The 26,894-nt window shown below is 39.4% G+C and overlaps 1 protein-coding gene across 1 annotated transcript in view; it reads left to right on the top strand.

Moving 5' to 3' along the window:
* Window positions 1–26,894, top strand: part of BNC2 (basonuclin zinc finger protein 2) — a 239,216-nt gene that overhangs the window by 135,282 nt on the left and 77,040 nt on the right. Inside the window, exon 3 of the mRNA XM_061362155.1 lies at window positions 3,401–3,636. Within this exon, the coding sequence (XP_061218139.1) occupies window positions 3,401–3,636 (236 nt within the window). The remainder of the gene's footprint in view (window positions 1–3,400; window positions 3,637–26,894) is intronic.

Genomic DNA, 26,894 nt, shown 5'->3' with positions numbered 1-26,894 from the left:
TATTTCTCATATGGGTGCAAGTGCATTTCCTTTTTCTTCATGTACAACTTTTTGCCTTTTTTCCTTTCTGTCCATAGCATGAGGTCTCTCTTTAGTTTGCAAATGTTCTCACACACCCATGCAAAAATATATGCTTCTTTGCATAATAAATTACAGATTTTAGGGCATATCCTGACTTGTATTTCAAAAGGATAAAATCCACTGCTTATTTGTTTATTAAATAATGTGCAAAAGAAGACATATCTCAAAATTAGAGCTAATTTCACTGTCACTTGGAAAGTTAAGCAAACACCAGACTATCTTTTATTTGTGTGTATGTGTTGAGAAGTGGATGTCTATCATATTGCTTGAAAACAAATGTTGCAGGTAAATGGAATAGTACAGGGTATGTTGTGAAAATTTCTGTCTGCTGTTCAAAAAGTGTGCTTAGTAATTTAAAAGGACCTTTTTAATTTCTTTTTTCACTTCTATTCTTGGCTTTTACAAAGCTATTATCTTCAGAGTTGTCACATTACATGAAGTGGGTAAATCTCCATAGAGTTTCGTAATCTCATTCTAGATATTAGTTTTATAATCCACCCAATAATCTTTAGGTAAAGATGTCTTACAGTCATTATGGCTTGGGCCAATGTAGAATCATAACCTTAAAAATCCTCAGCAGGACAGGTCTTCTTTAGCTGGAAGAAGTCGCAGGCATAGGGTTTATTCTTAAGTAAAGAGAAACAAAACCAAGTATTAAGATATATATTATGATATATTAGAAATACAGTATGATGCACTGATTAAAAAGCTTTGAGTATTCAGAAAATATTAATTCAGGTGTTGAGTCTGGTCTGAATTTGTGTAAACTTAGAAAAGTCAGTTAACATCTTCAGACACTTTTCTCATTCTGTAGGACTGAAGGTGGAAAGCTCAAGGTGATCCAGAACTGCTTAGTTATTCTGATAGTCTGGTAGAAGATCTGTTCTACCTATTAAAAGCAATATTATTTGCAGAATTCTTATTGTAATAGTTAAAAAAAACCCAAACACTAATATTTTACTTTATTTTACACCTCCAAATTGTTGCTCTGCCTTCCCAGGTACATGTATCCATGTCAGCATGTCAGCACACATACAGCACAGCACAGCTGCGCAGTGACAAAATCAGTTTTCTAGGCCTTTCTAGATGAGTATTTTGATGACATATCTATTACGGTAGTAGCAAAATAAACATGTTAGAAAAAAAAATCACACGTAAAGGGGGTAAAAAAAAAAAAAAGTAGGAAAGTGTTTGACCTAAGCTTCAATCAAACCCCATTTCATTAGACTGTGTAAATAAATCAGTCCCAAATCATGAAGCCTATGTAGTCAAAGTACTTTGGAGGAATAGCCTTTGGAAGAAAAAACCCACCCTTCACATCCTGCAGTATAAATGTCCTGTGGAGAGACATAGGACTGCAGACCCTAGGCTTGCCAATTCCTTATCTTTTCTGAATGTTAAATTAATATTTAAAGTTATTATTCAAAGTTGACTTAACCACTAGATTAGGAAAGATCAGACAATCAGTTGAAAGAAATGAAGTATGAGGAAACCAGAACTCTTTGAAAAAGTATTCCTTGGAGTAAATGTGTTGAATGAAGCCAGCAAGTAAATGATAAGGGCCTTTGCGCTCTGGATATAAGAAAGCAATTTATCAAGAGTACATGAACTCTCCAGTGACCATAAGCCAAGAATAAACTAAAGTACAGGAGGAGAAGTCCCTATAAAATCATTTCAAATGCTCAGAAAGTTTTGTTTAAAATAGCAGTGAGAAGCTTAGGTGCTGCAACATGGTCCAGAAAATGAAAAGAAAATTAAATTCAAACATCGATACTCAGTAAAGTGTGTGATGCCACATGCAATTCCATCATATTTAACATCACAAGGGGATAAGAATTACCTTCACCCTACAAACCACCCCTCCTCTCATCTCTAAATTATTTATGTCACTGAATAACATGAAATTTACACAGAAGGTAAAACAAACTAGGAGGCTCAAGTAGCATTAAATTCATGACAGAATTTATGGTAAATGAGGGAACTAATTTTTAACATGTTTAAAAGTGTGGAGTTTAGGGTGTATCTGTTTTCTTTTTTTCCTTAGATATTAAGTCTTAAACCTTTAACGGTCCAAATAATTCTACATAGCTTCAGTCTTGTTCATCAGTTAATCATAAATTGTTGTAATTTCTGATGATCTTATGAGTATTGTAGTCTCTGGAGTTCACATGAACACCTTTTTACTGTAGAAATTAGAGTTAATTGTGACCTTTGGAAGCTAGATCTGTTTCAGACTGTGTCTGTGAAAAAGAATCACACAGTGATAAGTGGTGTCCCTCAGGGGTCCACACTGGGACCAGTACTGTTTAATGTCTTTATCAATGACACAGACATCAAGTCAGCCTCAGCAAATGTGCAGATAACACCAAGTTGAGTGGTGTGGTTGACATGCCTGAGGGATGGGATGCCATTCAGAGAGACCAAGAAGTGGGCCCATGTGAAGTTCATCAGGTTCAAAAAGGCCAAGTGCAATATCCTGCACCTGAGTCAGGCAACCCTTGTTATCAATGCAGACTGGGGGACAAAGGGATTGAGAGCAGCCCTGTGGTGAAAGACTTGGAGGGACTGGTGACCGAAAAGTTGAACATGAGCTGGCAGAGTGCATTTGCAGCCCAGAAAGCAAAACATGTCTTGGGCTGGACCAAAGGAAGTGTGGCCAGCAGGTCAAGGGAGGTGATTCTGCCCCTCTACTCTGCCCTGGTGAGACCCCACCTGGAATACTGAATCCAATTATGGAGTCCTCAGCACAGTAAAGACATGGACCTGTTGGAGCAGATCCAGAGGAGAGCTACAAAAATGATCAGAAGGATGGAACACCTCCTCAATAAGGAGAGGCTGAAAGTTAAGGTTATTCAGCTTGGAGATGAGAAGCTCCATGAAGGCCTTACTGCAGCCTTTGAATACTGAGAGGGGGCCTATAAGAAAGATGGGAACAGACCTTAATAGGGCCTGTTGCGGTAAGAAAAGGGGTAATGGTTTTAAATTAAAAGAGGGTAGATGGTGAAACACTGGAACAGGCTGCCTAGAGATGTTGTAGATGATTTGTCACTGGAAATATTCAAGGTCAAGTTGGACGGGGCTCTGAGCAACCTCATCTAGTTTAAGATATCCCTGCTCATTGCAGGGGGAGTTGACTAGATGACTTTTGAAAGTCCCTTCCAAATGAAACCATTCTGTGGTTCCTTATATGAATCCTACAGGTGATATTTCTCCGGAAAATAAGTGCATCTGCAAATTTGTTGTGTTTAGATAATTCTTTGGAATTATTTTCTTGTCTTTCCTTTAGCTCTGCTCTTATACTTAATCTCTTTTATTTCAGCCTTGGACAAGCTTAGTACTCAGCACCTCTACCACCCAACCCAAGTGGAGATTGTGCAGTCCAACGTTGTGTTTGACATCAGCAGCCTGATGCTTTACGGTACTCAGGCTGTGCCTGTAAGACTGAAGATACTACTTGACCGACTCTTCAGTGTACTGAAGCAAGAGGAGGTTTTGCATATTCTACATGGCTTAGGCTGGACACTTCGAGACTATGTTCGAGGCTACATCCTTCAGGTAGGAAATAAAGCAAAGCACGTTTCCAAACCCAGTTAATGAAAATTTATTTTGTATAGACATAGTGTCCGTGCACCCAAAGAGGTAGAAGGATATGAAGTAAATTTAGTGTGGCATGTGACAACTAATGATGGTGTTGAGAAAATAAAATATGACATTTTTCCCAAGCTAAAAAAAAAAAAATAAAACAAAACACCATAGTATTTATTTGTATTTGATTATGGTTATTGTAGGAAATACCTTAAATACTGAAAATAATAAGGTTAGCTAGCTGCAAGACTGCTTTGGTCATCAAAGGCAACTAGCAAGTTTTCAAGAGCTACTGTTTGACTTAAGAAACTAAGATCCAAGCCATCAGCTCCTTCATCTTCTCTTTCCTTTTTTTAGCAAGATGTCTAATAACGTGTAAACGAAATGGGGGTTGTGATCATGGTTGTATTGAGAAGTATCCTTACGTTATAATGTATAAATGGGAAAATCATGTTTATAAAGCCATTCTAAAAAGGTAGCTTTAAATAGAGTGTTACATGCAGATTGGTTAAGATAAGGTAAGCAAACAAAACATAAAGTAAGTAAACTGTAAAATGGAAGGGCTTGCTTTATGAGTGTGGTCATGAATATCTATGGTTGCTTATCTGAAGTATTTCATAATCTGTTGGGCTCAAAAGTGAATTATTACATTGTGTAAGACTATTTCTGATTCAGAATCTAATACTACATGCTTCTGAGTTTTCGTAATTGCTGCTGACTTCGCAGGAGCTCTGCATTATACAGAAGTCATACAGTTATTGAAGTAGACACACCTGAAAAGCTTTGAAAATTCTAGTTTCTGATTTATTTCTTTACTTTCTTAGGGAATGATAGCATGCTTGGCACTGTACAGAAAATATGGGAATCCTTATCCCTGCTCTGTGGAATCCTGACTGTATTTTTAAATTCCTCTTTGATTTTCTGTCCTTTGTGTGAAAGAAGTAAATTATCCTTGTGTAATTCTATGGAAACCTTCATATGCTGTGTTCTTATATTTTCTTAAATGCTCTATACATAGGTTTTCACAGAAAAGTATACTGAATTGTAGAAGTGTCTAGAGAAAAAGTAATAAAAAGTCTATTACTTTAATAATGAGATCCTGTTATTCTTATAGGGATATCTAAAGAATGGAGCTCTTTAATTGTTTCAGCATTGTCAAGCATTTGTTTTGTTAAAGCTAAAAGTTGCTTATGTTCAAATACAGTAGAATTCATTTTGCATTAGCAGTCTAAAACTTACAGTTAAGTATTTCCATGATATTTATAAAGTAGGTATCTATAGATGTTTGTATGATACATAAGTGTGGATCTGTATTTACAGATATTAGATATTATATATACTTTAGATAGATACGTGATGGATATCTATAGAGATACTTACTGTAATGGAATTTTGTGCATGTTGCATCATACTTAAGATTCCGGATTTTGAATGCTACTGATCAGGAAGGCTGAAGAAATATGATTTGCAAAGGAATACACATTAAAAAAAATGCATCCTTTCCAAGACATAACATTAGAAACTTGAGATTTACTAAATGCGATTTATAGTTAGCCATAATATATTGGAAGTTTAAAATATAAATTCAGTGGTTTACTCAATGTAACTCAATGTTCCTTACATACAAGACTGACTGAAATCAGTAGTTTTCTTGTTTTAAAAGTCATAGAATCAGGCTCGTATTGGATTTTTTTTTAATTATCTGTTGGAATGGTCTTAATATATACAAGAATGGCTATGTAATATAATCACATAGAGGTTTATACAGAGTGAGATTGTGACCTATGCATCTGAGCGGTGTAAAGACCTATAATACACTAATAGGTCAGAGTTCAGTTTATCTAAAACTCAATCACATTTTAGCCCTCAAGGCATTAATTTTACCATTGCTACATTGAACAACAGTTCAGTTAAAGCAGAACAATTATCAATATAAGGGCAGGCTTTACAATCTTGCCACATATTGACTTGGTTAGCGCTTGGCTGTGGATTGTGTAAGTAGGTGGATGAAGACCTATGATATGTGTAGTTGAACTGGCTGTTAGTTTAGCTCTCCAATTTTAAAGAATCACAGACCAGTCAAGTTTGGAAGGGAGGCTATCTTGTTCAACTCCCCTGCTCAGGCAGGGACACCTAAAGCTAATTGCCCAGACCATGTCCAGTCAGCTTTTGAATAGCTCCAAGGATGGAGGTTCTAGAACCTCTCTGGGCAAAAAATGCAATTTGTTTCCATTAAAGCTAGGAAGCTCAGAAAGGGAAACTGCTTAGTAAAATATACATGAAATCTTAGGAAAATTAATCAAATCTATGATAAGAAAAAAGTCTTGTTTAAAAAAGTAACTCTATTTCAGTTATCTGATAAAAAGGAGAAATGGGGCATAAAGGGAAATTTGAAAAGAAATCCGTAGTAGCATTAGCATAATAAAAGTGCATACAGATGAGAACTATGGGTAGTGTCTCCTTTGAGCACAAGTTGTTGTTCGATGAAGCTCATCATTATAGAATTGGAACTCTTCACAGACTTATTTGATGTTTTCAAACTAAGCTTTTCCATACAAAAAGTTTTCAATGAAATGTCATGAGTGTTTTATATGAGAAACGAAAGTATCAAGAACCAAAAAAAAATCCCCAGAATATTGCAGAGCTTCGGGATCATTGGTAGGCAGTCACACAGTGAATTCAGGAAGATCAGACTCTCAGTCTGGAAGTATAGTTCTTTTTAATTGGTCTGTGCAAACCTGTCTAAGTTATAATCTAGTCTAGTCAATGCTAGAGTTTACCATGCATTAATACATATATAATATACAGTATATAATATACCCACATTTCTATCTGTAGGAAAATGTTTAAATTTGCTATAATGCTGCGGTTAGAGAAATGTAAACAATAAACTAGCTTGTTTGTCTCTAATAAAATTAATGTTTTAAACTTGTAACTTGATCACAGAACCACAGAATAATAGAACGCTTATGGTTGGAATGGACCTTAAAGATTTAGTTCTAGTGCCCCTGCAATGGGCAGGGGCACCTTCCACTAAACTAGGTTGCTCAAAGCCCCTGGCACTGAAGACCTCCAGGGTTGTGGCAGTACTCGCCCTTAGGTACTGGAAGCTGCTACGAGGTTTCCCCTGAGCCTTCTTTTCTCCAGGCTGAACAACGCTAACTCTCTCAACCTCTCTTCATAGGAGAGATGCTCCCATCCCCTGATTGTCTTCATAACCCTCCTTTGGACTTGATGGAGCAGGTCCGTATCCCTCTTGTGCTGAGGGTCCAGAGCTGATGGCACTGCAGATATTTATGAGAGCAGAGTGTGTGTGGGGGGGAATTTTAGGGTAGATACATCCACTCAATATTGATTATTTTAGTATTGCCTGGATTTTTCTGTCCTTTTCAAGATGCAAAATGAAACCCTTTTTCCCACAAAATACTTTTTCTCAGTAATTTTTGAGAAAAACCTCTGTTTGTGCCACTCAAGAAACAAGAGAAAACCAGTGGCTCTGTCTAGTTTTGTATTAGTGCTTCAATGTGGATGGGCTTGTTTATAACACCCTCCTTTTGATTAATAATGTTTCTACACAACAGATTAAATAGCAGTGGGCAGAGAAAAATGCAGTATTTGTTGCTTTATTCAGTGAATACATTTCATGGAGCACATGAAGCGAAGGAATCAGTGGAGGTAATGTGACAAAATGCCTTTCATACTTGGGCACAGGCACAACTGCCAGTAATGGCTGAAAGGCATTAAGACCTGGCAAGCTTTCTCTAGCCTCTGTGCAATAAACCTAGTTTCTGGTGAATAAGTACTTATCTCTGAAATGTGAGTGATAATTTGATCATCAGTCTTACCAAACTGCTCACAGGATTAATGTTTTAGAGGAGGAATTGTCCTCTTACCTGTAAAAGAGATCCTCAAAATAACTTCACTGCATAGAGAAACTTCCTGGACAGTGTTTCCTTTAGGGACATCCAGAGCACTTCAGCTTTTAGACTTATCTGGTACCTCTGTCAGGGAGCTAAGTTAATGTATTTTGTGTGGAGCTGTTGGTGAGCCTGTAGGTTTTCTTTTTGGGAACAGCCAATGTAGCAGCTGTCTTTGCATGACAAGGTGTTATTCTGTCAACAACAATAGCTGGTGTGGGTCAGATTCTACACCTGCTACTCAAAGAGATTTGGTTAGTGGCTCTATTGATCTGTGTGAAGTTACTTTTGCTGTAAAGAACATCTGAACTATAAGTAAGTCTCCAGTGCTGGTTAGATTCCAGGTGAGCAGAGTGAAGAGGTAACTTTGCCAGCTGTTCTCGTTTGCTCTACTGCTGAAGAATACCACACCCATTTGCTAGTTTAACTACATGTGTAATTTCTCCCTAGCCAAGCGGTCTCTAAACAAGGCAGGTTAGAAAAATCCTCCTGTTAAACATGTTAAACTCTGATTAATCTGAGAGGAAAGGGTTAGAAAGCAATTATACCGTGAGCAGTCAACAGCTGAAGCAGTCAACTTTTACATTGGTCCAGCTGCAGAAGACATGATAAGTGACCACAACTTAGAGGAGATAAACTGACTCTTTGCAAATAATGATTCAATGTTTTGAATAACAGCTCAACATTTTTTCAGCTGGTTTGTGATCAAGTAGTTGCATTGCCTTAGTGTAAAAGTGGATTAGGTCAGGAGATCTGGGGAGATACCAAAGAGATAAATTTGAGCATCTTTAATAATACTGTTCTTAATTTCTTTTCTGTTCTTTCTCTGAGTAATCCCTGAGCACCTCATCCTCTCTAAGCAGGTGAAATATTAGCCATATGCACAGATAGAAATTATTTTATTCTTAAATATTGCCCAACATTGGCCTGTCTGTGGAGGATTTCAGAAAAGCACGGGTTCTGTTGCTATCTGACCACTTTTAGAGACTTTAGGTGTTAACTTTCCCGTCTGTACTCATTTGCCTCTTTTTAAGATCTTTAAACTTTTGCTGTAGAGCCCAAGTGCAAGGGCTATTTAATTAAACAGCTTTTCAAGCAGCCTCCATTGCTTAAACATATGGAACATCAGAAAGAAAAAAAAACAACAAGCAGCTCTGAGGATATCAGCTTTTTCAAGGTAGACAAGTAGTGTCAGGTCATAGTAGTGATCATAGCAAACTTTCAGTCTCCCATCTATAACCACAAGGCGTGAAGTTTCTGTCAGTCGTTTCCCCAAGTGCCATCAGTTGATTTACTGTTTTTTTTTTCCTTTCATAAAATTAACACCTGTAAAGTGGTGGTATGGTACATAAAGAAAACTGAGAGAAACAGGCAATCAAATTATTATATGGATGGGGAAAAAAAGGTTAGCCTTGCAGCCCAGTAAAAGTTTGATGACAGTTATGCACCATTAATATACTAAAAATGGCTTTTGTATGAAGGTTATGGATTTATTTAATTGATACTACTCCTCATTCCTCATTGGTCTTTTTGTCAATCTCTTAATTAATACTTCTCACTTTAGCTCTGAACACTGGAGGATTTCCATGCATTTTAAGAAGCGGGCATTCAATCTTTACATATATGCTCTATGAGTATTATGGCATTTTAATGTATAGTAAAACCGGTGCAGATTAAACGTTAAGAAGTTTATGTGGTAAAGACTCTAACAAAGCCAAAATACAGCCAAAGTATTTCACATTCAAGCTTATATTTCATAGAAAGTATTTCCCAAAATAACTGCCACCCACATTTAATTACTTGATAATGAGGAGTCACCCTTTTACAGCTTGATTTACTTTTTTCAGCTTTGTAGATACATGTCTGTCTTGTGGGGTTTTTTACCCCTGTAATTACTGTTAACACTATCATGTGTTCTTTTGTTCCAATACTATTTTTCGACAGTGATCCTCAGAGCAATCAAAAGCTCAAAGGTGGGAATATCCAGACTTCTACTCTCCTAGTACAGATGGGATTTAAATCTGGGTCTCTTTAGTATATGCCCGGCCTATTTCTTGTATTCTGTGACTGTCTGTTCCCTCCTCCCTCTCTTTCCACTCCAATTTACTCATCCTGTTGTCATTGCCTCCCATTTTCCTCCCCCACGCCCACCCCCTTTTTTTATTGCTTCTCTTCCCTTCAGCCTCACCTCAGTTTCACTGCCTCTCCTTCTCTGATTTTGCCTCTTTAGCACAAACAGATGAAAAGGATCTGTTCCACAGTATCACTGTATGCTAATATTTGCAGCTGTGATCACCTGTAAGAGTTTCTCTTCTCCCATATGAGTCAGTTTAGCATGACTCCCCTGCACTTCTCTGGAGCAGAGATTCTCTGCTATGCCCCTTGCTCTTTTGTATTCATCTTAGCCATACTAAGCTAGGAGTAACTATCCTATCTCTAAACAGAAGATGGAAAAAGCTCATATAAACTTTTAAGAACTGAAGAGGGAGATAGAAATCAAAGCCCAGATGCTGGGCCACAGAGAAGCATTGTTGTGCGTTTGAGCAAAGTAGTGCCACTTGTTCTACAGTGTGAACTGCTTTCAGATTTTCTCTGTATCTACACTAACTTGCCTAACATTTCGCTGCTGCTTTTGGTGCTGTACCTCTCATAGTAATACTTCCAATCACACTAATGCTACATGACTCTATTTATCATAACCATTAGCACTTGAACTGGGAAAGAATAAAAATAATGTCCAAGGAGTTTGATGGCACTTCTGAATGCCACCAACACAAGTTTCATGACAACAGATGTCTCAGTGACATGAAAAGATCATTTGGATTTCTGGAATATGTGCAGCTGGAGAGCTGTGCTATTGCTGCTCTGTGTCTTGCATCTTGCAAGGGTAATGAAGCAGAGGGCTGTATAAGCCCTGGTGATCAACAGCAGTATACATGATACTGGTTCTTAATGACTGCTATGAAATAGTCAGCCTTTATAACCACAGTGTTTCACATGGCTCAGAAATGCAAAGATGGCTTTTTTAAAGGCAAACATTTTTGACTGCTGAAGACCAAAAGAAAAGAGAGAGAGACTTCTGTGTAGCTGTGTTTTTTATACCTGGAATGTGTACTGTTTACAGTACTGGCGGTGAGAAGATCCCACTGACTGACGTAGTTTTACAGAGCTAGGCCCAGCTACTGGGATATGGAGCCATGGGAATGGCTGTTACTGAAGGTCTGTCAGGCATATGCCAGAACCATGTGTGCTTACTTTTTAAAATGGAGCTGAAAATTTCTTCACCTGCCAGGGCTTGAGTTCATGGTCCTGTGTCTCTCTTGTGATAGTTGATGAAATCACAAACACCTAAAGCAGAGTGGGAGATGAAGGAGTTGGGAGCAATAGTTCACTCCCTCTGCTGTTGTAGGTGTGAGTGATGCCATCAAGCATTGCAGGAGAAACAGGGCCCTGAACTTGGGTTTTGGCAGGTAAGCCAAGGAGGAAACTATTTCCAGCTTTCTTGCTTCAGAATGTGTTTGAATTTCTATTAACCATTTATGATCACAGAAGTTTTCCCATTAAATATGTAGGTTTTCCATTGAATATGTATACATTTGTGTGTATACATGCACATAATTAAATAATCTGTATGTTTTATTTGTAATAGATTTAAAGTGTGTGTGTTTGTGACAAAAGTCTGGTTTTGAGACTGAGTATCTGTGGATGAGAGGAAAGGAGAGAACAGCTTTCCTCCTAGCCTTGTCTAGGCACTTTCTTGCTGATAATACCATGCTGAAGCCTCTACCAGAACATATCCTGCACTATGTCAAAGAAATATGACCACTGAGTTGAGTACAGGATCTTGGGGTTACTGTCCATCTCAATTTTCTTGTAATAAATGCAGTGACCTGTTATAAAAATAAGGAAAACAAAAAGGCATAAAGTTACTGATCAAAGGAAAATGTGTGTTCATATGGAGGTGAGTGAGCTGTGCTAAGAAGCCAAGGAATTATTCTAAAAAATACAGCTCAGAGTTTAGAACTTCTGCTTTTTAGACTACACTCTTCACAGACGACCTCATGCTGAATTCAAATCATGGTCCTGGAGCTGATAAGGTTCATAAGTGGCAATTAACTCAGAGAGTACAGAGTCCAGACCATGACACTTTAATGGATTTAAGACTTCCCACTTTAGACAGCTCTTGCTCTGGGTTTAGAGGTGGTTTTGATTGTGTGTCAGCACTGGCTTCAGGCACTTACGAAATTTAGGCCCACAGACACTTAGGAATCAGGAAGATCCATAGAGAATCAAACTTGTCATCTGTCCAGCATCTGTTGATTTACTGCTTTTCTTGAAGTCCAAAGGATCTCAAGGGGACTTTTTTCCCTTCCAGCCTGATCTTTCAATGAGGTGCTAGTGCTTGTCCTGAGCAATAACAAGGAATAACAGTGAAGTGTGAGTGATTCTTATTAGGAAGGGTAAATGTCATTAGCACTCCCAGTTGCCTTCTAGGCAGTAAGAACACAGCATTAAATGTAGATAGACAGCCCTCTTTTACTTATCAAGGTACATTTTGAATCTAGTAAAGATGAACTCTTGTATTTTAATTAAGAAATTTACTTTTCTTTCTTGTGCTAAAATATCCTCTATGATTTGGTTGTCATTTTGCACCATGTCCTAGAATTCTGAATACTTCACTTGAAGTCAGGAAACATATTATTCTACTGGCTCTAATATATTAACTTGCTGCATGAGTCCTTTGTGCTTCAGCTTGATTTCTCTCCTCCCCCACGGCTTTTGCAAAATGTTCTAATCATCCCAATTAATACTTGGATGTTTTTAATTAATGTTTATGAAGTGCTTTGAGATGCTCTAATGAAGTAGAATGTGTAACTGTGATTTTTTTTTTTAAAGTCAAATTCTGAAAATCACCACCATTGGAACAGTTTTTTCAGTAAATATTTTTTTAAGAATCTTTTTAGCAAATAGAAGGGAAGGATTTTGTTTTAGTTTTATACTAGGGGAAAATATGTCTGTTTATATCTAGGCTTGCTGGATTCTTCATGACAAATTTTGCCAGAATTTCACCGCGAAGTCTTACATTCCTTCTTCTGGAAAAGATGTGGAAACCATGGCAACCTGTGTTACTGTCTGACAATTGTCCCGCAGAGAAGGAAGTCAGTTGTAGGACAGTAGATTTTTAAGACTTCTGGCCCTGTATAGCTCAGCATACTGGGTTTTGTCTATCTGTATAGTTTGCATATTGATGTGGAAATGGTAATGGACTTAACATCATTATATTTTTATCCATGCAGCCTGGATACTGGATGTCTTTAACTTGTGTCCAAGTTGACATATGGTGCTGACAAATAGGAATAAAGGAAATGAGCTTGCTCATCTGGTTGCTTACAAGTTAGCTTATGTTGCACCAGGCTTTGCATGAAAACAGTGAGTGGCTCTCAGACTATTTGGAAGTAACAAGGACAGTGCCTGTGCAGCTAGCTCAATATAGCCAAAGGAGTGCTTAGTGAATGTCTTCAGAAAAGGATAGTCACCATAGAAGGTCAGCATATTAATATAAAGCAGTTCACTATTACTAGCCTCTAACATTTGAAGGTCATAATTCAGAGTATGGATATTGGCGAATTGGTTTTAAAGATTAAATTTAGTGCAATGTATTTTTGCTTTCCTTTTTATAATGGAGAAAGTTAGGTCTGTATTTTCAAGTTTTTATTTCCTGATTTGAAACCTACTATAAAAAACAATTAAAAATGAAAACTTCTTTAGGTGAAAAAGAAAATTAACACAAGAATTCTAGGAAGCAGGTACAGTAAAAACAAAATGAAAACAAAAAAAACCCACTACCTCATAATATCAAAAAAAAATTTTTATAAAAGTACAAGAATTAGGTATTCTGCACTAGTATTCCTAAGTATTAAATAAAACATGCTAACTATGTAATGTTACAATCCCCAAAAACGCTTTTGTCCAACCCATATCTTTTAGAAATATTTCATTAGGTAAAATATAATCTAGTTTTAAAGAATTTAACTGTTACTAATTCAATTATTTTCCATGTATGAACTGATTTCCTCTTGATAGGAACATTTCAAGCAGTACCACATGCTGCAAACCAGAGTTCTCTCCCTTTTGTACGCTCAGAGTTATGAGATAATGGATATAAGACCCATGACATTCACTTTCTGCCATAGCTGAAGGCAGAGATAGTTTCTTGAGAGAAAAAGGGTGAGGAATTAATAATGTCTGTAGCAGATTTTTCATGCAGTTGTGCTTGTTGTGAGGCTGCAGAAGGTGTTACAGAATGTAAGAAGCTGTTCTGGGACAATTATCCAGCAGAAGTGGTGTGGTGGAGAGAAACAATGGCAGCAGCTTATGATGTGCAAACCATCTCTGACCTGATCACTTACAGCCCTCACTTGGAGCTGTCGGCTTGAGGAGCCTGTGTTCCCTCAACCACATAAAGCTAGCAAGTTGATTTTACATGGTGAACTTAAGGTGCATTGTGAAAGGGTATGTTTTGCTAATGCCTGCTTGTATATGTTCTTGGAGCCTGGTACTTGACGTGTCATGAACTGAATAGCCCTGTAGTCCTGTACGTATTTCAGGTTGCTAATTTCGTTATGGTTTGATACTGCATATAGTACTAATTGTACTAAAACTGTCCTATAACAATTATTAAATACAAGGTTGTTTATTCTGGAAGTTGGAAGAGTATCAGTTCAGCTGGAATGAAGAGTTAGCTCTCTCATTGGGTTAGTACAACCATTTTTCTTAGGCATGGAAATGTGACATAAATAAACTGAGCTTTACACTTTTCCTGGAGTCACAGAAATAATAATTTTTTTTTTCATAGAACAGAATCATAGAATACCGAGGGCTGAAAGAACCTTAAGATCATCTAATTCCAAACCCCCTGCCATGGGCAGGGACACCTTCTACTAAACCATGCCCCCCCAAGGCTTCATCCAACCTGGCCTTGAACACCGCCAGAGGTGGAGCATTCACAGCCTCCTTGGGCAACCTATTCCAGTGCCTTATCACCCTAACAGGAAAGAATTTCCTCCTTATATCCAATCTAAACTTCCCCTGTTTAGGTTTTAACCCATTACCCCTTGTCCTATCACTACAGTCCCTAATGAAGAGTCCCTCCCCAGCATCCCTATATGCCCCCTTCAGATACTGGAAGGCTGCTATGAGGTCTCCACGCAGCCTTCTCTTCTCCAGGCTGAACAGTCCCAACTTTCTCAGCCTATCTTCATATGGGAGGTGCTTCAGTCCCCTGATCATCCTCATGGCCCTCTGGATTTGCTCCAACAGTTCCATGTCCTTTTTACGTTGAGTACACCAGAACTGCACACAATACTCCAAGTGAGCAGAGTAGAGGGTCAGGATCACCTCCTTCAACCTGCTGGTCACACTCCTTTTGATGCAGCCCAGGATACGGTTGGCTTTCTGGGCTGCAAGTGCACACTGGAGCTGGCTCATGTTCATCTTCTCATCAACCAACACCCCCAAGTCCTTCTCCTCAGGGCTGCTCTGAACCTCTTCTCTGCCCAACCTGTAGCTGTGCCTGAGGTTGCTCTGATCCAGGTGTAGGACCTTGCACTTGGCATGGTTAAACTTCATAAGGTTATCATCAGCCATCCTCTCAAGTGTGTCAAGGTCCCTCTGGATGGCATTCCTTCCCTCCAGCGTATCAACTGAACCACACAGCTTGGTGTCATCAGCAAACTTGCTGAGGGCGCACTCAATCCCACTGTCCATGTCAGCGACAAAGATGTTAAACAAGACCGGTCCCAATATCGATCCCTGATTGACACCACTTGTTACTGGTTTCCAGCTGGACACTGAGGCATTGACCACAACTCTTTGTGTGCGGCCATCCAGACAGTACTTTATACACCGAGTGGTCCACCTATCAAATTGACGTCTCTCCAATTTAGAGACAAGGATGTCATGTGGGACAGTGTCAAACGCTTTGCACAAGTCCAGGTAGATGACATCAACTGCTCTACCCCTGTCCATCAGTTCCATAGCCCCATCATAGATGGCCACCAAATTGGTCAGGCAGGACTTCCCCTCGGTGAAGCCATGCTGGTTGTCACCAAGCACCTTGTTGTTTTTCATGTGCCTTAGCATGCCTTCCAGGAGAATCTACTCGAAGATTTTGCCAGGCACGGAGATGAGACTGATTGGTCTGTAATTCTCCAGGTCATCCATTTTTTCCTTCTTGAAAATGGGGGTTATATTTCCTTTTTTCCAGTCATCAGGAACTTCACCTGACTGCCATGATTTTTCAAATATGATGGACAGTGTCTTAGCAACTTCATTTGCCAGCTCCTTCAGGACCTGTGGAAGGATTTCATCAGGTCCCGTGGACTTGTGCACATTCAGGTTCTTAAGATGGTCTCGTACCAGATCCTCTCCTACAGTGGGCCGAAGGTCTTCATTCTCACAGTCCCTGCATCTGCCTTCCAAGACATGGGTGGTGTGGTCAGAGCATTTGCCAGTGAAGACTGAGGCAAAGAAGTCATTAAGAACCTCAGCCTTCTCCAAATCCAGGGTAGCCAGTTCTGAGCTTCCAGAGAGGGCCCACATTGTCCTTAGTCTGTCTTTTATTTGCAGTATACCCATAGAATCCCTTACTGTTATCTTTAACATTCTATCCAAGTTTAATTCTAACTGGGCCTTAGCTTTCCTAACCTGGTCCCTAGCTTCCCACACAACATCCCTGTATTCTTCTCAGGCTGTCTGTCCTTGCTTCCACCTTTTATAAGCCTCTATTTTCCTTTGAAGTTTCCTCAGCAGCTCCTTATCCATTCAAGGACATCACCTGGCCCTCCTGCGTCCTTCTAGTCGGGATGCAATGCTCCTGAGCTTGTAGCAGGTGATCCTTGAATATCAACCAACAGTCTTGGGCCACCCCTGCCCTCTAGGGCTATATCCCATGAAACCTTACTCAGCAGGTTCCTGAAGAGGCCAAAGTCTGCTCTCTTGAAGTCCAGAGCAGTGAGCTTGCTGCACACTCTTCTCAGTGTCCTGAGGATCTTGAACACGACCACCTCATGATCAGTACAATGAAGGCTGCCCTGGAGCGTCACATTTCCAACGAGCCCTTCCCTGTTGGTGAGCACGAGGTCAAGCATGGCACCTCTCTTTGTCGGCTCCTCTGTTACTTGCAGAAGGAATTTGTCTTCCACACAATTGAGGAACCTCCTGGATTGCTTGTGCTGGGCCATACCGTCCCTCCAACAGATATCAGGGTGGTTGAAGTCTCCCATGAGAACAGGGGCCTGCAAGCGTGAGGCTGTTCCTATGTGTCTGTAGAGTGCTTCATCCACAGATTCCTCTTGATCAGGCGATCTGTAACAGATCCCCACAGTAATGTCTCCCATAGCTGTTCTCCCTTTAACCCTGACCCACAAATTCTCTGTTGACTGCTCACCTGTCCCCAGACAGAGTTCCATACACGCCAGCCTATCCCTAACATAAATAGCAACTTCCCCTCCCCACCTGTTGGGCCTGTCTTTTCTAAAGAGCCTGTAATCTACCATTCCAGCACTGCAGTCATGAGAGCCATCCCACCATGTTTCTGTGATGCCTATTACATCATACCCCCACAAACATGCACACATCTGTATTTCCTCTTGTTTGTTACCCATGCTGCGGGTGTTTGTATAGAGGCATCTGAGCTGAGCTGCAAATGAAGCTAGTTCATTGGCTGGAGTGGCTGGAATATCTCTACGTTGCTCCAAGCATTTATTATAGGTGCTAGTAACTAACGGGTGTGTTGGGATGGAATGAAGCTCCTCTCCCTCAATACATCTAGTTTAAAGCCTCCTTGACCAGTTTGGCAAGCCTCCTACCAAAACCACTCTCCCTGTTCAGCTCCTCCAGCCCCTCCCCCGGTAGACCTGGCCTACTAACTTGGGTCCCGTGTTCAGGACACCCAAACTCTTGACTGTGGCACCACCCTTCTAACCATTTATTAACCTGGCCAATCCTGGCCAATCAAAGTTTCAATTTCTTTGGGTTTGGTGAATATTAACATGCAGGATCAAATAGATCAATGAAAATATAGTACATTAGCATGGAACTGCTTGTTATATCAATATTAAGATGTTTGGAGCAGGATAAAAATGTCAATGCAATAGAAAGTTTTATAGGCTTTGAAGCACTTGTGAGAATTTAAATGTCAAACCAGTTTGAGGTGGTTCAGATGTGCTGGAAACTGAAAATTTGAAATTAAAGTATACATATTGCCATGCCTGAATAATAGTTTCGGTAACATAGTATCAATTTCCAGTACTAGTCACACCAGACCTCAGATGTGGGTCTGTAACGCATTTGCCCTTCACCAGTCTGCTTTATGTTGTAGTACTCTGTAAGTCCCTCTTTAAGGTACTTGCTTTCATTTCTGCAGAGTATTTACCCTCAGTTCATACAAGATAATTGTCTGTAATCAGCAGCTATAGCTCTGTACGGAAATCCTGGGGTTTTTTGTTTTGTTGTTTTTTTTTTTTTTTTATCTAGCTATTCAAAGGAACAGGACTTGTATGACAATTTTTTACGTAACTACTTTCAGCTTAGTTCAAGAGATGGGAAGGAAGGGGGTGAAAATCTATGAAGCCTCTGTATAGTTTTTATCTGTGGCCAGGTAGTTCCTACTGAACTGGTAGGAACTGGTTGGTCATACACTGGTAGTTCGTACACTGAGGACAAAGACCCATCCCTTTTGAGGCATGATGAAAGTGTACTAGAGAGAAGGGGGGGGAAGAGGTTATAAAAATGCAAACCAAAAGAGGTTACAGCTTATTGAACACTAGAGACATAAAGGCATAATTTGTTACGTGAATAACTGTTCAGCCACTGTCAGAAAGTGAGTCCTGATTTCAGCAAGGTGCCTGTGCATCTACACAGCTTTGAATAGTTAAAGCCCCTGACTTCAACAGGGATCTACTCGCATGTTTGATGTTAAGCATATGCTTGTATATTTTTCTGAATTTGGGCCTCAATGAATGTATATATGTCAGCTTGGTCAGCTGAGGTCACACAACAGTTCGCTTCCTGTATGCATTGTCCTTTAGTTGAAAAGGAATGAATAGAAGGTTATGGTAACTGTATGAGAAAGTATGTTTCAATTAAAAATTGTAAGTTTCTAAAGACTCTTTCTTTATTGTTAATTGTTTTCACTGGCGTAGGCTCCATCCCTCTCTGCACTGACATTTATTACATCTCTCAAATCCAGACCACAAGGCATGGATCATTTGCGGCATGTTTTGCACATGGAGACTCACTAATGAAGCAGATTCTCATTATGAGGTCTCCAAGTCAATTTCACCATGTTCATGAAGACTAGGACCTTGCTAAAAGAAGGTCTTAACTTCTTTAGTCCAGGCTGCTCCGCTTTTTTAATTTCCTGATCCAAGCAGGAGGTTCTGGGGGGAGATAGAAGAAACTATTAGTGAGCACAAGGTCCTTGCCCAGCTTGACCATCTCCTCCCCTTGTGTCTGCAAGTCAGGTGTGGATAGCTGCTGCATCCCCAATTTCTTTCTGTTCTAGGTTGGTGCCTGCAGACCACCCTAGAGACAGTTCTTTGACTTGAGCTATGCTGGGAGCCAAGACCAGCTGCTGAGTTGATTACATAGTACATACAAATTGAGAGATGCGTTTCTGTGGACATATTTTACCAAACACCCTCTGTGAAAAAGAGGAGGAGGTTTTAAAAAATAGTTGAAGTACTTTTTAATACATGACTGGCTGAGGTAGTGGGAAGAACACACTATAACTAGAAATCAAATAAAGGAAGAGTCCTTCAATGTTATATTTCCAACAAACTTTGGCCATGTTTAGAAACCAGTCTTCCTTCCTAATATCCTGGACTTTTATTGCTCTTGGCAGTTTGTCCTTTGTGTCACTCAAGAATTCAGAATGAATCCTTAAAAAACAAATTGTACTGCATTTTGTTTGGAGGAAAACGGGAGACTTCTGCTTTAGTGGATGGACTGACTTGGTGTGTGGAATTGTAAAGAATACGATGGATTAATGTCTTGCATAGTCATTGCAGTGTTAATTCTGACCTGGTTACAAGGTAAATAATGCTGGCTGATACAAAATAAACACAGTCATGGTTTGCACCATATGTTTTATAATAATTTTTGTAGCTTTGCTTGGTTTTGTTGAAAAGTAGCTGACAGATCTTTGAAGTTATTATTTTTACATTCACAATTTTTTTAGAAGTAAGTTACAGTTATGCATTTGTGGCATGATAGCAGAAGGCATTGATATCTCCATGCAAGATTCACTATTAAAATCTATGCTTCCAAATTCACAGACCTATCCCTGAAGCAACAGCAAAGAAATTGACATTACAATCTGCATCAATGAATATGAGAAAGAAAATTGTCATTTAGCGGCAGACTCTCATATTTATTTGGTAGTGCCTTACTTTACAAGCAGTGAAACCACTTGTGCAGTAAGGCACTGTTTAGTTGAAATGGAGATATCAAAACTAAGCTCATACTGTCCACTGTAAATTCCATATTTTTTTTACAGTTAATCATAGTGAATTAACTTTTCAAATTTCACTGTTCGTGAAATTTGAGTTATGTTTCCTCTGCCTCTACGTCAGCTCCTCTTGCATGTGTCAGTTTGAGCAAAAATAAATTTTAAAATAGGAGGTACATAAGAATTTGATCAATAATATGTGCAGAATTTTCAGAAGGCTACTAATGCCAAATCCAACCTATATTCAGCTCGTGAATCTCTCCCTTTACCTTTAAAAATGATGTTGTGACTGCTTGACTGTTTTATGCACAAAAGCAAAGTTCTGTGAAAATCAGTTTCCACAACACATTGTAGTTAATAAAAATAATGGGCAATTAAGATAAAATGTTTCAGTCTCACTTAGCTTTGGCTATATATTTAAATATTGATTCACAGTGTTAGAAGTTCAGACCCTGAGGAATCCTACCAGTTGACCATGAGAACTGGAATGAAACAGATGAGGAAAAATAAATTTTATGAAGAGCAGAAAGCAAATTATGCATAAGCTTTGCTAATATCACATCTACCCTCAACACATGCATGCACGCACACGCGCATACATTCATGCAGGGCTGTTTGCCTTTTAGTGGTGTTCGCTTTGGAATACTTCAACTGAAAGATTTGGACCAAAACCTACAAACAGTTATGGTGCTGAGTCAGCATATGTCCTTAGATTTTAAATCCTCAGAACCTTTTTGAAGTGTGAACTTTTTCTGGCTCACATATGTTCTCCAAGGCATGCAAGAGCACAGTGCCCCTGTGGCAAAGAAATGAGAAGTGGCAGTAGCCATAGATATAAACAGTTTGTTCCCTCTACCTGAGAGGAACCCAGCTGTTGCTGACTAGCCACCTTTTTTTTTGCTACCATTTTGCAATCTGTTCGAAACTGCATTTCAATAAAAACTGAATTTTGAACTTAAGCATATAGTTGATACTAAGTGCTTAATGCCTCACCTTTTTTTTTTTTTCTTTTTTTTTTTTTTTTCCCGCTCCCCCATAAGATTATGTGTTTGACACATTTTGTTTGAGGTCAAAAATGTCTCTTTCTGGTAAGACATCTAGTGCATGGATTCCCAGTGCTCTCTGAAAGCCTTGAAGTCAGTGAAGCGTTGCTTATTGTCTTGGCACCTGGCTTGTCTTGCTGGTATTTAACTGCTCGTGATGTTCACATTATGAAAACATTTCCTAAATCCTGATGTGATGGGGTTTTCTTATTTTGTTTGTTTGTTTTCTGGGCTTTTTTTTTTTTTCTTTTTTTTTTTTGTGGGGTATTTTTGTGGTTTTGTTTCAGTTTGGATTGATTTTTTGAGGGCTTTTTTTCCTGCTTCTTGTAGTACATACAAAAAAAGAGAAATAGATTTGAAAGATTTTTGTCCCTGCCACTTTTAATATACTCAATAGGACAATGCTTCATTCCTTTGGGAAAAAACTGGGTAACTATATTATTGTAGGTATTGTAAGAACATTATAAGCTTAACAATGTGTCCTTCAAACTTTGGAGGGGGCTGAAGATAGAAAAAATTATCTCCACAAAAGAAATACATTATTTCTGATATCAAAGAAAACTTCTTCGAAAACATTTCCTTTGCTTATTATATTTTCCCCCCATTTATTCTTGTCAGTACAGGACACATTCAGCATCTGTTCTCTTGCAAAAGCCCTCAGGAAAAATTAAAAAGCTGTTCTTGCAAATTCATCATTATTGTTAAGAACCATAATTCACCTCATAGTTATCTCAGCCCTTCTCTAGCTCTTATCTGCACTCTGTGATGACATTGCTTTCTTGAGTAAGGCATCGTACCAGCCTCATCTCATCTCTCCCACTTTAATTTGTACCGATGCGTTGCAGTTTGGTGACAGACAGTTGTTCGTGCTTGAGTAACCCAAGATTTGAATTCTACAGTTTGTGGCATCCATGTAATGCTTAGCAGTGGGTACAGCTGTTAACTATTCGCTTATAAATAATCTTTTTCCCCTCTCAACCTGTCTCCCAGGTAGTGTACCTGTCACCATTAATAACTCATTGGTAGCTCCCCAGTGATTTGGCCCATCACTTGTCATTCACAGTGGAGTGCTGCTCTGGCCTGCTATTGAAGCTCGTATAAGCTCCTTCAGCTATTCACTCATCCCAGCAGCTGTGCTGTTTCATGTCCCTGACTTGAGGGAAATCACAATGATGGGTTCTACCATTAGATTCCTCAATTGTCCCTTCTCATCACTGACTGCACGCCAAGCTTTGCCACTGGGAAGTATAATGTTGTCTGCTCCAGAAAGTGAGATACGTTACAGATTGTTTTAAGTAAGTCCTCATCCAGCCATGCTGATTTCACTGGATGTGTAACCATGGAGTTTATTTGGACCAGTATATGTAGCAATTATATGCACACTTCTCTTTAATAACAGAAAGTTTCTCTTACTGTTTATTTTTACTGTGGTAGTAACCTCGCTGACGTACATGCTCTAAAAATATGAACAAAAAGACAGCTGAGACTCTGTATTGATTACCTCTTTGGGCATGGGAAGGGCAGAGAAAATGGAAGTGAGTTTGTTGCCACTTCACTATAAAAGATTAATTTTTTACTCCATTACTCTGCACAACAGAAAAGTTGTCCCTTCACTTTGAGAGTGATATGATTCCTTTCCTAAGGAGCACTGGCTGAGGTATTTATTGTTATCTGATCTCTCACTTAGTAGAAACTTACTGTAAGCATGGTTCAGTCTGTGGACAGGATATCATTCAAGGTCAAGGCAATAAAGAGGTCTCATGAGCAAAAATAGAGCTTTGGAGAGGCACGCTAAAGTGAAGTAATACATAGGTAACTGCTATATTAGTTTCATAGCTGCTGAACTAAGAGAGTTTCTGCTTTACTTATTTCTTGAGTAGAAACTTAGGTGAAGTAACTCGCACCATTTAATAACTGTGTTTATGTTAGTACAGAGAGTAAGCTTTGGTTTGAACTAATTGCTAATGTAAAAGTCTTCTGGATGTACTTCTAAAAAATCTGCAAAAATCAGAACTTTTCTGCAGGTATGGCTCTGCAGGAATGCCAGTGCAAGAAGACACTACTGGGAGAGAGTGTCTGTGCTGACTTTGGATGGTAAGTGGCAACTCCAAGAGGCAGACATCCCATGCAAAAACACCCAAAGGCAAAAGAGTCCTTCCAAACTCTGTAAAACTCTAAACCCTGATTGTATGGAGGCACACTGTTAATGGTTGAGCACTACTGATTCCTTACAAGAATAGTCAACCATGTGTACTTGAGGCTTTTCACCTGGGCTACAAATTGAGTAGTAATCTCCAGTGAGGAACACTAAGTTAGCAAAAGTGACTTTTCCAAAGTAACACTTCAGTGAGGTGAGCCAGCGGTGGAATTTTTAGCCCTTATTCTGGAATGGTGTAATATTCATTACCCAACTAACTAGCTGGAATGCTGACCTTACTGGGTTAGGTGCAACCTTCATTGAAGTCACTGAGAGCAATTCCACTGCATGCAGGGAATCAGCACAGGAGGTAGGTGTCACTTTAGACTTTATTTGAAGATGCAATGCAGGCAGTGTGTTGAGGTGGTGCTGGCTCTTGTATGGAAGGTGAACTTCATCTTGTGAAGGCACTGGCATGGATCTTCTTTTTCGGCATCAGTATACTGGACTGTTCCACTCTCATGTGGTTGGTGGTTAGAAGCTCTTCTTTTTGTTGAAATAAAAGCTTCTTTCCCACAATTAATTATTAAGGGTTCCAGGGCTCTATTATATATTTATATGTTCTTGAGAGCTCTTCTCTTACATTCTCTCTCTCTCTCACACTGGTGATACTATGTCATTCTGATAGCTGTTCACTCGCTTCATTTCTCTCTGTCAGTCTGTGGTCCTGTCACCCAAACAAAAGGACGTTGTTACGCAGAGGGGATTAGAGACCAGCAAGGATTGGAAGCACTGTAAATTAATGGAGACTATTTTTAATTCTAATAAAAACAAATTCTTTATTGATTTGGAATATTTAGGTTCCACTTTAAATTTTAGAAAATTTTACCTTACTGTAGATTAGCTATCCTGTGTGTTTTGTGGATCTCTTTAGATACAGAATGCTTGGCTGAGTTTTTGGCTCCAGTTGCTTTCAGCAGAGAGAAAATTGCCTGTCCCCAAGTTTACTACCCATTTATTTTCTTTTTTCTTTCCTCTCTGCCACACCATTGTTTTTTTCTAGCACCTCTGTTAGTGTGAATAGGCATTCCTCAAAGAAATCTTTGAATATACACACACATTTGCACACTGACTCACATTCTCCCCTACCTCTTCAGCAGTTGCTCTCAGAAAGCACTCATGCATCACTTCTCAGATAGTAATGCATGTTGCTGGTTTGCTTTATTGCTCTCTCTTTGGTTTAAAGAACTTGCTTTCTGCTGGACACAGTGGGGTTAAAAAAAGGGTTAGTGGTTTGGCACTTTCCAGCTGCTTCTCAGGAGAATATAAAGTGCCTGTGGATCAGGTCCAAACCAGTGGATGTTTAAGAGAATGAGAGAAAAAAAAAAAAAAAGCTAGCTGAAGAGCAACATTCTTGTGTGACTTCATTACCTTCTGTCGTGTTAAAAAAATTGTTTTGCTTTACAGTTTTAAACACTCAAAAAAAGTTAGAAGCACCAAATGACCTCCAGGCCTGTTGGCTCTCCAGACTCAGTTTATCAAGTCTCCTCCGCCTTTTTCCCTGTAAAAATCCAGAGTGAAGTGTGAAAAGCATCAGAAAGTCTCATTTGTGCCAGTGCAGCCTTTTAGTCGCTTGCCAGCACCTTCATCTCTTCATATGTTTCTAGCTAAGGTCTAACATGGAACAAAAACCCGACAGCAATAGAGACCAGATGCCGGTATTTCTTTTCTGTCACTTGGCTGCTGAGCAGATGGAATTTATATCAATCGGGCATGCTAGGAGGAAGAGGCCGTGGCAGCCAACATGTGGAACTGGGGCTGAGTGACATTTTTGCTAATGTTTTGTCCTTGTAGAACATTATGCTTCCTCTTTGCTTATGAGCTGTGGTTTTCCTGACTCAGACAAGGTTCCAAACCCAGCTGGAATGGTTGTCTGCCCACTGCCCCCCTTTTAAGGGAGTGCTGGGAGCGATGGAGGAGTAGTGGGGCCCTGCACAATGGAGCTCTTTATAAAATACCTGACATCTGCATGCAATGCACCAAATCATCTTAGCTGAGTAGAGAAATTTCACTGGGCATTACCAGTCACTTTTTGTCTAGTTTTGTATGCTTGTTTGATTTATATAATGAGTGAATGCCTCTGGCAAAGGAGTGCTTTGAGCATATTATCGGACAGGAGCAATTTTCCAAGAGGTATCGTCATACATGGTCTCAGAGTAAGAGTATTATGCAGCAGGGGGAAAGAAATAAGGGCAATCCAGGATTTTTTTCCTTCTGTTTTCAAACACCTTTTTGGGGGTAGGAGAGGGGGAAAAAAAGAGGGTTAAAAAAAAAAAAAGCGGGCGGAGGCCAAATCTTGAGCATAAACTACTCCATTACCCACTTGGTGAGGCTGTTCTGCAAACGGAGATTGTGTACTGCAGAAACCATAGGATGAATGTGAGCAGGAAAGTTTTGGAAAGTGATATCAAGGCTACCTATGCACAAAATGTAAGTTCCAAATGAGGTTGCCAAAACCAGCAAAGAAACAAAGCAATTAGAGTCAGTTCATTTCAAAAGTAGAAGGAAAAAAAAGAAAGAAGAAGTGGATGGAGTGCCACGGTAGTGTGGTTTCTGTTCTAGCTCCAGAACTGCTCCTCCTCCCTATGAACATCAGTATGATGAGAAAACAGAGAGCTTCTTGTGGGTAAGAAGCTGTACAAATCAAACTGTAGAATCAGGAATTTATGGTTGTACCCAAGTTAAATGTTTTATAATCACTTGTTCAATTAGTTTACAACCAAGCTTAGACTTACTTTATATAAAATTAACATAAAAAAATTAACATTTTGTCAGAATTTCTTGCACTCTTTAAAGGGGGAGTCGTGCAGGAAACTTGGGTTTTCTGATCCCTGAAGACTTCTGTTTGACCTGCACGTCTCATCCTAAACTCTCCAGCCAGCCAGCCCCCCTTCATCTGAGAATGCCTTTGTAGCTTGTCAATTTCTCTCTTGATTCATCTGGAGGGGTCACAAGAGAGTTGGTGTGAGGTGTTACCTTCTCTGTCATGTTGTGAATCAGCTGTCTGAAGGCAGCTTTGAGCTGGTTTAGGAATGGCGGGCTGAATGAATCCTTGAACTGCAGCCTCAAAAGTGCTATAAAGCATTCCTGATAGAACTGCTAATGGATCCTGGAATTTTGCACAGGTCCCGTGTTTTACATACTGGCATTGCCAGTTACATGGAATCCAAGACATTCAGCCAATCAGTCACCATGATGTACATTTTTGGTGAATATGAATTAGAGTAACTTCTTTTATAAGGCTATGTGCCATATTTAATAACATAGCAGTAAAGCAATGTGTGTTAGGTGCGAATGAGATGAACTACAGTGCAGCCCAGTACATCAGGTGGAGGCCACATGCAGTCTTATGATACCTTGCATGTCATCAGGTCAGTTATATTTCATTCCCACGTAGCACAAATAGCACCTTCTAGAACCAAACCTTTTTTTCTTTTTCTTCTCTTACCTGGCAGTGCTGTTTACTTGGTCGAACTGAAACCATAATGGACTAATTTTGTAGACTTCCTCAAAGTACATCCATTTGTGATCAGGAAAGTGTTTGGCTTTTCTTTTTTTTT

This window comes from Neopsephotus bourkii, unplaced genomic scaffold (assembly GCF_033783945.1).
Source record: "Neopsephotus bourkii isolate Nb327-2 ecotype Australia unplaced genomic scaffold, CSIRO-AGI_Nbou_v1 NB_1083, whole genome shotgun sequence".
Taxonomy (NCBI): domain Eukaryota; kingdom Metazoa; phylum Chordata; class Aves; order Psittaciformes; family Psittacidae; genus Neopsephotus; species Neopsephotus bourkii.
This window is presented reverse-complemented; position numbering and strand designations above follow the sequence as displayed.